Source organism: Cebidichthys violaceus, unplaced genomic scaffold, assembly GCF_023349555.1.
Source record: "Cebidichthys violaceus isolate CVI_PGR_0920_01 unplaced genomic scaffold, fCebVio1.0.p SCAF_41, whole genome shotgun sequence".
Classification (NCBI taxonomy): domain Eukaryota; kingdom Metazoa; phylum Chordata; class Actinopteri; order Perciformes; family Stichaeidae; genus Cebidichthys; species Cebidichthys violaceus.
Genome location: NW_027176606.1, coordinates 759183 through 771096, shown reverse-complemented (window position 1 = coordinate 771096; position 11914 = coordinate 759183). Strand labels below are relative to the sequence as shown.

Below are 11914 nucleotides of genomic sequence, written 5' to 3'. Positions count from 1 at the left end.
TGTGTGTGTGTGTGTGTGTGTAAGACCTCTGCAGGGGAAATAGTGCCCGTCGAGGGTGTAACAGTCAGTCCAACTTCGGAGCAGGATGTGGAATCTACCATCTCTGTCCAAACCACAGCTGGATGACAGATGAAGTCACTCTGATGTTTGAGCTCTGCAGCCTTCTGATTGGTCACCGTTTGATATAAACAAAGGTTTAACGTGACAAAGACGACTATCTCCATCATATTACCGATGATAAAGAGGACACGCGTCTTTATTTTGTTTCGATTTGTTGCATTTTCGTTAGCCATGCCAGCGGTACCGCATGGATTGCCAAGACATTTTGCACATTCATGGTCCCCAGAGGACGAGTTGCAATAGCTTAACACAGCCTTCATTACTACTTTACAAGAGTCGTCCATGACTTTTACACAAGGTTGAGAAGCTGAAGAAAGAAAATTGACGGTTACCTGATATGTAATGTCTTTATTTTGTGTTGCTAATAATTCATGTTTATCTCACAAAAAAAACTCCGACTGCTCTATTTTAAAAATTGCTGATCTTGCTTATTTCGGGGTTTGATTGAAATATTTGAATTCTGTCCCTCTTGTTTCCAGCCTCCAGTGTGTGGTCGGTGTGCTGGGAGTCCACTCTCTTTTGATGGTTTGTGGGGTGATGCTTTTATCTGGGGTGTTGGTTCTCTTCACACAGGTATCCTACCTGTGTACCTCCCTCTCCTCTTCCTCTGTTCTAAATAAAGAGGGCGGGATTTTTGGAAGTTAAGCCACACCGACTGTTCAGTTGGTAATTCCTGGTATGCGACTTGGAATTTCACTAATAAGTGCCTGTTTACTGAACTCGTGCCTGACTTGTGATGAAGGACTGAATTGACACGAGTGCACCTCTCTGGTTCAAGACCAACCTTAACCGAAATTTGGCTAGCTTAGCTTATTGAGGCCTAATAGACTTGATTTATACATTTCATTAATTTGCAAAGTCAATGTTTGGAAGAGTTTAAAACCTTTTTTGTTTACATGTTTGCTTGCTTCTTCTGCACTGCCTAGTTTTAGTTCCGCCTGAATTTCTTGGCCCGTTTTTTTTCTTGGCTGCAAACTGTGGATCTAATTTTTAAAAAAAGAAAAAAAAAAAGAACAGGGCCAAACATTACTCCATAGTACTACCAGTGGTCCAAAACTCTGATGTAGTTGTTGGCTCACAGTTTGTCTTCTGGTGCCGGAACACAGCCAGATGTGCCAACACCAATCGGCTCAAATCTGTCTGCAGGTGTTAAACTGCAACAACTACTGCTTACTGTTGTATTAACTCTTTCACCGTTACTACTACTACTATTACTGATGCTAGTACTACCCCGTATATCACCTCCTCTCACTGCTGCTGCTGCTGCTACATCACTGTTGTACTTCCTCTGATACTTTACTTCTAAGAACGTGTTCTGCTTTCAGTTTTCCACGCTGACACACGTGTTGAAGTGTATTAAAGAGGAAGAACTGAGCCGCCGCACTGTGCACAAGACGTCCTTTTCATTCGTTCATTTAAACCATCTGCCGCTACCCTGAGACAGACTTTCCATCAGTACTACCCAAAACATTAGCATACAATAAAGTTTAATTTCCATCTAAAAGCACAAAAGATGCACGCTTCTGATGTCTTGAAATGATTGGATGCACAAGCTTTACTTTAAAACTGATTCGAAGTCAGCGGCAGATGTGGAAGCACAGCTAAAAAAAAAAAAAATACCCACAGAATAAAATTACAGAGGAAACACTGTACTGTGTGTTTCCGTGTTTCCCATTTCCACCACTTATCTTCTTGATTGACCAGTAAATTCCAGGGGCAAACTAATCAGCAAATACCAATGCAAATGAGAACCACTGTGAGGCTTTGGGGCTGTTTTTTATTCATGATATGGAGTCTTTTAGACGGCTCATATTTGGAGGGAAGAGCTGCTGCTGCTGCTGCTGCTGCTGCTGCTGCTGCTGCTGCTGCTGCTGCTGCAGGGAGGCCAATAAAAAGTAATTCATTTGACATTCACAAAAAGCAGCACACATGTGAAAAGACATCCATCATGGTAATATTCACCCAACACTTTACAGACCTCAAAACAACTCTACTGGGGTTAATGGAGCCAAATCAATACGGCTGATTCAGTCCATGTTCCATAAACAGGGTTTGTTTTTATCAACCCAGACCAGTGCTGAGGGAAAGTGTGAATCATAAAAAGGGACGTGATCTAATGTGCGTTGTGCGTTTTCATGGGGCCGGACATGAGAACATGTTGTACCATGTATGCAGCCAGGGAACACAGCGCACAGCCAAAGCTGCAGTGACAGCAGGCAGACGGGATGAAAAGGTACGTCACACAAAACGCCGATCAATCATTGGCTGTCCTGATCTTATATGAACCAGTGTTCATTTAGGTTTTACTCCCTTACACTTATAGTGGATAAACATATCTAATGTTTGCATAAAGACACAAACTCTGAAAGGAGATGCAGATTTTGGAAAATCAAAAGTGATAAGTAGCACTTTACTTTAACCGCTTATTTGGCATTTTATATGAATTTATAATGGTTTGAAGTTTGATTGAACGCTTCAGAACAATTGCTAAACGGAGCTTGTGGTGAGATTATTGTGTCAACTCCTGTTTCCAAGTTCAAGAATATACTTTTTATACAATAATATTTGTGTAATGTAAATATAAGGAACTGGTAACTGGCTTCATTTTAAAATGAAACAGACAGTACAGTATATTTAGATGCTCTGAAGTGTTGCTGTTACTTTCAGTTTATTTGTGACAAAAAAAAAAGTAGTTCTGCATGTTGAAACTAAAGATTTGATAAAAACAATCTTTCATAAATTTCATAATTCTCACTTTGTATTGAGTAACTTGTTTGCTCACTCTTGTCCTTCACATAAATTTTTCCTAATTCGAGGCAGAGTGAGCTCCGCCTCACTCTGCAGGGTAAAGGAAACAGAAGTGCCACACATTTACAACAGAGCAGCGTCTCACGGTAATGAGCTCTGCAGCTCTCATTGTGAAGCCTGCATGTGTTCCTCAGCATGCATACACATGTTCTCTATGTGCATATACACAAATTCATCTTCTTCAACTGTGTGCACCTGTGCATCGGTGCGCGTCATGCCAGCATGCGCACTCCAATGTGTCAGAGAAGCCGTTGTTTGACTTCCTGTCGTCTTGAACGAGAGCGCGTTACAAAACCACATGTTGTTCACGTGACACGACAAGTCTTCCAGTTTCTGAGTTCAGTCGGTATCTTTATCAACTCGCTACGAGGGTGTTCGCGTTTTCTTTCACACAATGACGGTGAATAAACGCTTCCTGTGAAAAGAGGAAGAGGAAGGACAAGAGGAAGAGCGCAAACGTAGTGGTGATGGACAGGACAGATGAGAACTGCGGTCCAGTCATCGTCACGAATGGTGGTGAGTGGAGCTCTTACACTCTTTGTCTGCTTCAGTATTATAATGTTTAAATAAGCTTGTGTGATAGTGTGTGAAGTGAATAATACAAATATATACTTTCTGACAGCAAATGCAGTTTAATGTTTATGTATTTTATGATGGTTGAATAAGATTCATTTGCAAGTACACAATCTCATTATGGTTGAAGTCAAAGAGTGAAAATGTGGTTTAAAGTGCAGTTTGAAGTGTAAAGCAGAGACTAGATGACTGATCAATGTCACACTTCTGTGCTTTGTGTCACTCAGCTTATCCGGTACGGTGCACAGAGGAAGTGCTTCTCCCTTTCATCACAGATGAGAGTCAGCAGGCCGCCATGGACTCGCAGCTCCCCCCCGACTCGCGCGGCGTCCCCCCGGCTCTCCCGGAGCTCAGGCTGGTCCTCCTGGGCAGGAAAGGAGCCGGGAAGAGCGCTGCAGGCAACACCATCCTGGGGCCAGCGGGAGGCTTCGAGAGCGGCAAGCCCACGGAGGAGTGCGTGAAACGGCGAGCCGATGTGGCGGGGAGGAGAGTCACGGTGGTGGACACGCCGGGTTGGGAGTGGTACTACCCGCTCAACAGCACCCCCAACTGGGTGAGGAGAGAGACTTTACGGAGTGTGACGCTTTGCCCTTCCGGACCCCACGCCGTGCTCCTGGTGGTGCGATCCTGCTCCTCAATAACGGAGGACTACATCAGTGAGATCGAGGAGCACCTGGAGCCGCTGGGGAAAGGAGTCTGGGAGCACACCATGCTGCTGTTCACCAGGGGGGACGAGCTGGGCCTGGTGTCCATGGAGCAGCGCATCTTGACGAGCGGCCCGGGACTCCAGAGACTCCTCCAGAAGTGCGGGAACAGATACCACGTCGTGAACAACTGGAGCAAAGGAGATGGGACGCAGGTCGCAGAGCTGATGAGGAAGCTGGAGGAGATGGTGGAGGGCAAGAAGGACGGAAGCGGACATTTAGAGATGGAGAATGCGGCGCTGGCGGGTCTGGAGGCAGACGGGAAGAGGAGAGCGAGGGAGAGGAGGAAGAAACAGAGGCAGATGGAGGCGCAGATGCAGAGAGGGACCATCAAAGCTGCCCTAACGAGTGAGTTTTTAAAAGTCCTCTTAAATACACAAGATCACATCGCAGACACTAAAAACCTGCTGAATGTATTCTTATTGAAACAATATAAATCACTAATAAGTTTTATTTGTGGATCAAATGACTGGGTGTGAAATGTGTCAAACCGAGAAATAATTACCATCCAACTCTCAGCTCTATAACGAGTTTTAAGGTATTTAAGGTTTAATTCATAGTTTGGGTTCAGGGTCATTTCCAGCAGGCAGCTGTTAGCAGCTAAACAGACAGATATTTCCCTCAGGAGTTGGTGGAGAACAAATGCTAAAAGTAGAGTGACTATTGGACCAGAATTCATCAGTTTGCAATGAATATTAGGTCCGAAAGTAATGTGTAGGTAACTTGTTTGCCAACACATTAGCAAATACAACTTATAAAGCCAAGAAGCTAGTAGCGGCTGTGTGTCTGTTGGCTTGTTTTCATGTTTTTCTGGCCCCGAGCTGCCAAACTTCTTTCATATTTAATTTGTATGAGCAAACACAAAACATGTTTCCTCACGAATCTGTACCTTTCTCCCTTCCAGGCGAGGGTCTCCAGGGCTCCGAGTTAGACGCCCACCAGTCGTTCTCCAGGGCTCCCCGACGTCTACCGGAGGTCAGACTGGTTCTCCTGGGCGAGCGTGAGACAGGAAAGAGCTCTGCGGGAAACACCATCCTGGGCGAAATGGTCTTCTTCCAGGCCGGGGCGGTGACGGAGGAGTGCGTCCGTCAGCAAGCGGAGGTGGGCATGCGGCTGGTGACGGTGGTGGACACTCCGGGCTGGGAGGGAGGCGTAGCGGGTGCCACGCCCGAGAGGGTCAAGAGGGAGATAGTCAGCAGCGTGGCCTTGTGTCCTCCGGGGCCCCACGCCCTCCTGCTGACCCTGAGGGTGGACACACTGGTGCGGGCCGCGCACGTGAGGGAACATCTGGAGCTCCTCGGAGATGGTGTGTGGAGACACACGATACTGCTGTTCACCCACGGGGATCAGCTTCGAGAGGGGGTGGACATCGAGCGGCACGTCCAGGGCGGGGGCAGGGACCTCCAGTGGCTGCTGGACAAGTGCAGGGGCCGGTACCACGTCATCAGCAGCGCAGACGGAGGAGGAAGGGGAAACGGAGGCTCCGGCGAGGTGACGGAGCTCCTGCAGAAGGTGGAAAAGACGGCAGCGATGAACAGGTGCGAGGCTTTCTCCGGCCTGGTGCAGGAGGTCAGGGATCTGAGCCGGCACAGGAACGAGAAGTTCAACCAGCGCCTGAAGGACATGGGAGACAAAATGCTTCGTCAGGAGGACGAGTTGAAAAATATGCGAGACAGGGAGATGAAAAGAATCAGGTGGTTTTTTGACAGGAAGAAAAAGGTGAAGTCACCCGGGAAGGCCGACGTTCAAAGGGAAGAGGAGGAGGAGGAGAGGAGGATGGGCGAAAGGAAGAATGATATCGGGGAGCTAGAGGAGAGGATGCGATGGCTGACCGAGGATAAGGAGAGAGAAATTCAGGATCTGAGCATAGAAAATGAGAGAATCGGCGCGGCGCTAAACCAGAGACGAGGAGAAACGCACAAGGCGACGCTCAACCTGGAGCGAAAAGAGAGAGAGATCGAGGAACTGACGGAAAGAATTGACGAGCAGCAACTGAAGCTGCTCGACCTTGAACGTGCCGTCGTAGAAAATGAACACGAGAGAAAACAGAGGGAAGACACCATTAAAGCGAAGAAACAAGAGTGGATGAGTGAGGTTAAGAAATTGGAAGAAAACATAGAGTTGCAGGGAAAAGAGAAAGCAGAGTGGATGGAAAAAGTTGCTTGTTTAAAAACAGAAATGGACGAGACGAAAAGACGCCACGATGATATTCTCGAGAGAAAAGAAGAAGAAAAAAACAGGAAGATGGCAGAGATGGAAGAAAAACTAAAACGAGAGATGGAAATAAAACTACTTGAAAAAGATAAAGAGAGAGAAGAAATGAGAGAGAAGGCATCAGAGGAAAAGCAGATAACTCTCGACAACGCAAAGCAATATGAAAAAGATATGCAGAGGAAAGTTGAAGAAATGAAGTTACAACATCATAAAGAGATGGAGAGACAAATGCACGAGACGGAGATAAAAGGCATAAAACTGCAACATCAGGAAGAGACGGCCAGAAGAATCTGTGAAATCGGAAAAATGGTGGAGACAATGAAAGTTCGACATCAAGAAGAAATTGATCAGAGGTTGAAAGACAATAAAGAAGATATAGAAAGAGTCAAACAACAGCATCACAATGAAATACAGGACACACAACAAGAACAACTCAGAGAGATTGCTGAGCTGAAAGAGCAGTTTGAAAAAGAAACAGAGGAACAAAAGCAGGCAAAAAAGAGAGAGATAGCAGAGTTAGAGCAAAGGTATCTCGTCCAAACGCTGGAAAATGAAAAGGAGAAGGAAAGGATTCATCTCGATTACAAAAAAGACATGGCACAGAAGATGCAAGAGAGAGAAAAAGAGCTAGAAGTGTTAAAACTGCAGCATCAGGAAGAAATGGCAAGAAAAATGAAAGAAACGGAAGAAGTAATGGAGACGAGGAGTGCTGTGCACCAGGAGGAAATAGATAGAACAGTGAAAGAGAAGGAGGAAGCTGTGGAAAGGGCCCAACAACAGTCCGCTGATAAAATAAGGGACATGGAGCAAGAAAGACAAGGAGAGATTCAAGAGCTGAAACAACAGTTTGCAGAAGAAATTGAGAAACAATTGCAGGAAAGAGAAAGAGAGAGAAGAGAGTTGGAGCAAAAGCACGCAGCCCAAACAGAAGAGAGAATAGAGGAGTTAAAATGTCGGCACATGAATGAAATGAAAGAACTAATGCAAGAGAGCGACCAGGAAAAGGAAAGGCTGGTTATGAATCTCAAGAAAGAGATGGAGCACAGACTGGAGGAAAAGGAAAAAGAAACAGAGGAGATGAAACTGAACGTGAGAGGAATGAAGGAGAAGCTGCAACAAAAGGAAGAGAAAGAAATAGATCATTTAAATTTCAAGCAAGACGTGGAGCAAAGACTGGAGGAGAGGGAGAGAGAAACAGAAGTGATGAAAGCACATTCAAAAGAACTCAAGCAACAATTGCGGCAGACAGAGGAGGAAAGAGAAAGAGATCATTTAAATCACAAGAAACAGATGGAGCAAAAACTCAAACAACACAAACGAGTGGTAGAAAACTTGAATCAGCATATAAAGGACATCGACGAAATCCTGCAGAGGAAAGACGAAGAGAGAGGAGAAATTATTCTGAATCAAAAGAAAGAGGCGGAGCAGCGACTGCAGGACAGAGAACGAGAGATGGAGGAGATGAAGCTCGAGCTTTTAAACGACGCGGAGAGAAAACTGAAAGAAAAGGAAAGCGAGATTGAAAGTGTCAAACAGCAGGCCGACTCCAGGGAGAGAAGATGGAGGGAAGAGCAGAGGAAGAAGGACGAGACGGGAGAAGACGAGTTAAACCGACTGTTAGAGATCATTGACAAGAACACAAAGGAAATAACACAAGCACAATGTCTTCTTCTGGACAGAGACGGTGAGATTGATGAGGCAAAAAAGACATGTGCAAACTACTTAAAAGAAGTTGAAGAGCTGACGTCCAGCATCATGGAGATGAAGCAGCATCACACAGAGCAGGAGAGGAAAAAAGATGCGGAAATGATGGAAAAACTTCAGGAGAAAGAAGAAGAGCTGAGGCTCAGAGACGGAGAAAACGAGAGAGAGGTCATCCAGCTGAGGCTGATAATCGAGCAGACGAAGTCCGAGCTGAAGGAGCTCACGGACAAGATGGAGAAGGAGATGACGAGCATGATCCGGGAGTACGAAAGGGAGATCGCGAGAAGCAACGAGAGCGCGGAATCCGTCGCGAAGGAGAGGGATCGCGCGACAAGTCGCTCGGAGGAAGCCTCGGACAAATATGAGGAAAGCCGGAGGAGAGTCGAGGAGCTGCAGGAGCAAAACGAGAAGATGAGAAAGGAGACGGAACGCCTCGAAGTAAAGTGCGAGGAGCTGAAGAGGGAGGGAGAAGAAGAAGTTAGGAAACATCTCAGGGGGTATGAAGAGCAGGCGCAAGGTATTCTTAAAGAGAGAGACGTGGAGGTCGAGGGATTAAAGGAGGAAAATAACAAACTGCAAGTAGAGATAGAGAGGATGAGAGAGGGGCAGGGTGAGGCAGAAAGGCAGTTCAATGAAATGAGAGAGTGTTTCCAGAAACAAAGTGAGCTCACAGCAAAGGATGAGGAATTCTTGAAAAGAGAAAACAAAATAGGAGAAAGGGAGCAGCTTCTGAGCAGAAGAGGACATGAACTTGATGCCAGAGAGACAGAGCTGGTTGAAAAAGAGGTTAAGTTAGAAAATAAGGAAGAGGAACTCGGCAAATGGGAAGCAAGTCTAGAAAGGCAACAAAAAGAGCAGGAGGAAACGGACAAATACGAGCAAGAAGTGAGCATGAGAGCACAACATATAGAGAAAAGGGAAAGGGAGCTAGAGAGCTTGCTCGGAGCTCTGGAGGGCCGACAGAAAGAACTGAATTATCACGGGCAGGATCTTCAGGAGAAGGTGAGAGGGCTGAAAGACCACGGGAAGGAGCTGAAAGACAGGGAGCACTACTTAAGAAGTGAAGAGCAGGAGCTGCTCAGCTGGAAGTCAGAGTTGCAGATGCAGAACGAGCGCGTGAACTCCACGACGCAGCAGCTGGATGAGATGGGGAGGGACCTGGCTCTGCTGAAGGAAGAGCTTCACAACAAGGAGAGAAACCTAAAGGTGTCGCTGAGGAAACTGGGCAAGTGGGAACGGGATCTCAAAGAACGGGAGGAAGGGTTGCACAAAAGAGAGAGGGGGGGTTTGGAGAATGGACGGCGTGAGGTCGACGACAATGTGGGAGACGACGAGAGGGATCCCTTCCATCAGACGGCTGCAGTCGAGAGCTCAGAGCACGACTTGGCCTTAATGTACCGGGAGGTCAGCGAGAGGAGGGAAACGGGAAGAGGAAGAGAGTCAGACAGAGGAGACAAGGAAAGGGAGGATCAGAGGATGGAAACGGCATCGTCAGCTGCAGAGAGAAATAACTGTCACCTTGAAACACTAAAGGAGATAGAGACGGCTGAGGGAAAGGAAGGGAGGAGAGGGGGAGGAGGAGGGACGAGGAGGCAAAAGGCCAGAGAAGTCATTCAAGATTTCACCTTTTTATCAGCAAGTCAGGGTCACAGAAGCTCAAACCTTCCTGGGTCGGACTTGAGGGTGGTGGTGTTAGGGGAGTCCTGGTCGTCCCGCTGCCCCGCCGGAGTCACCCTCCTGTGCGGGGAGGCGTCAGAACCGGACGCGTCTACGTTCAGGCCCTGGAGAGGTCAGGTCGCCGGACGCCGACTAGCCGTCGCGGAACCGCTGGGCCTGAGGTGGCGAGACGGACCGGACCCGACCGACGCGGCGCAGAGGACAAGCGTCCTGGACAGCGTCTCCTGGTGTCGCCCGGGACCACACGTGGTCCTCCTGCTCATGCCGGCCTTCCTGACCTGCACGCGGAGGTACAGGAGAGCAGCGGAGGAGCACGTGGGCTTGCTCGGGGAAGGCGTTTGGCGGCGCACGCTGGTGCTGTTCACGTGGGGGGAGACGTTAGGGGAGCGCGCCGAGCAGCACGTCCTGAGGAACGGGGAGCTGACGGGGCTGGTGGAGCGATGCGGGGGCCGGTACCATGTGCTGAGCAACAAGAGAAGCGACGCTTCGATCGAGGGGTTGTTAGAAAAGATGGAGGATGTGGTGGCTTTGAACAGCGGAGAACTGTGATGAATTTTATCATGCAAGAATAGTGTCTAATTTTGTTTGTGTGAATATATTTGAATAAATTAAAAAATGTGGTGCAAGAAGTACTCCGATTCTTTATTTACAGTCTGTCAAACTACAAATATCACAAAGAAAATGTTTTGATTTAAGGAGAGTTGTTCGAGTAAATCTGGTTTTTAGATGATTAATGGAGCAGAAGAGAACATTTCTGCAACACAAATCTGTATCTGTATTTTTTTCTAATTTTCACTTTTTTTTGTTGAAATGTTTAGGCGCATCATGTGTTTTTTTTATGTGTAATCTTAATCTGAAAAGTAACCAGTTGTCAAATGAATGTAGTAGAGTGAAAAGTACAATAATTCCCTCTGAAACGTAGTAGAGTAGAAGTATAAAGCAACAGAAAATGGAAATACTCCAAGTACTTAAAAATAGTACTTGCGTACAGTACATTAGAATAACTGAATTTAATATCCTGCTTTCTGAATGATTCATATAAATCACTTATTCAATGCTTTAAAAAAAAAAAAAATCATACAAAATTCTGCATGAGCTGCAAAACCCAGCCTGATATCTGCAGCGGACCTCAGCTGACCTGAACTCGGGGAAAAAAAGACTTCCATCCTCTTTCCACAAGATGGGGACCTCGTGTCGGCGTAGAGACGACTCTCTGAGCACCACAGTAGTTGAAAGTCAATGATGACAAGGAGTTGATGGTGAAAGTATAGTGAAGCTAGTCAAGTGTTGGTGGTGGTGGTGGTGGTGGTGGCGGTGGGGGGGTTTAACCGCGTTTTACAATTTTCTGTGTAAATGGCTACTTTTAAAAGGAAAGCGTACACAAAGCCTGACTAGCGGTCCCGCGCTCCATCCTGACTGGAGGCATTTCAGGAGAACCAAACCGTCTCGCAATTATAACCCCGGGGAGCCTCCCGCACGCTGAGAGGACCCCTGCTTTGACAAGTAAATTATGACTCTTGATGAGAGGAGTACGGCTTTCTCAGAATGCAATTTTTGACAGCCGGGGAAAAATGCGGGTGGATACATACAACAACTTCCATCATCCGCGGGGCCAGATGCAACAGCCGAAAACACTCGTGTGCAATCATCAGGCTAATAATTATGGAGTGTGAGTGCTGGTCTGTATCTAACATGGCAGCAATGTTTTTTTAATCTGTCCTTTCAATGCGAGCTGCCTTTAGAGGCGAGATGAGAAGGTGTTGTGTCAAGATGGATCCCCTGCTTCTTTGATTATCCCTGCAGGGTGTGACTGTTTTCAAAGCGTCTGGGGAGAAATTAAGAAGGGGGGGAAAAAAAAAAGAAAAAAAGTTGTCAAATTGCAGTTGACGCAGACATAATTTTCGTACATTTTAGCATAATGTTTTAAACATATCCAACACAAAATGTATTAGGCGACGCCCGTTTTCATTTCTAAATCCTTAGACTTCGCATAGCTCATTTATAGTATCACAACACTTGATTTATTGATTATAAGCTTGGATTGATTACAGAGTGCATGATGGTTTTCTGCTAAATTCAAAGACATGGTTATTAGTGGTTCAGTTTTAAATGTT

At 46.4% G+C, this 11914-nt stretch overlaps 1 protein-coding gene across 1 annotated transcript; it reads left to right on the top strand.

Moving 5' to 3' along the window:
* Window positions 1-3356: 3356 nt before the first annotated feature.
* si:dkey-185m8.2 (trichohyalin) lies at window positions 3357-11061 on the top strand. Its single transcript, XM_068728334.1, has 3 exons — window positions 3357-3444; window positions 3729-4553; window positions 5110-11061. Exons 1-3 carry the CDS (start codon window positions 3396-3398, stop codon window positions 10347-10349), a joined length of 6114 nt encoding a protein of 2037 aa, XP_068584435.1. The 5' UTR covers window positions 3357-3395; the 3' UTR covers window positions 10350-11061.
* The last annotated feature ends 853 nt before the right edge of the window (window positions 11062-11914 follow it).

What these genes read in the sequence shown, in the direction of transcription:
- si:dkey-185m8.2 (XM_068728334.1), top strand. Translation starts at nt 3,396, where the DNA reads ATGGACAGGACAGATGAGAACTGCGGTCCAGTCATCGTCACGAATGGT. An exon ending in AGTCATCGTCACGAATGGTG is followed by an intron (nt 3,445 to 3,728) that starts GTGAGTGGAGCT and finishes TGTGTCACTCAG; the next exon opens with CTTATCCGGTACGGTGCACA. An exon ending in CATCAAAGCTGCCCTAACGA is followed by an intron (nt 4,554 to 5,109) that starts GTGAGTTTTTAA and finishes TCTCCCTTCCAG; the next exon opens with GCGAGGGTCTCCAGGGCTCC.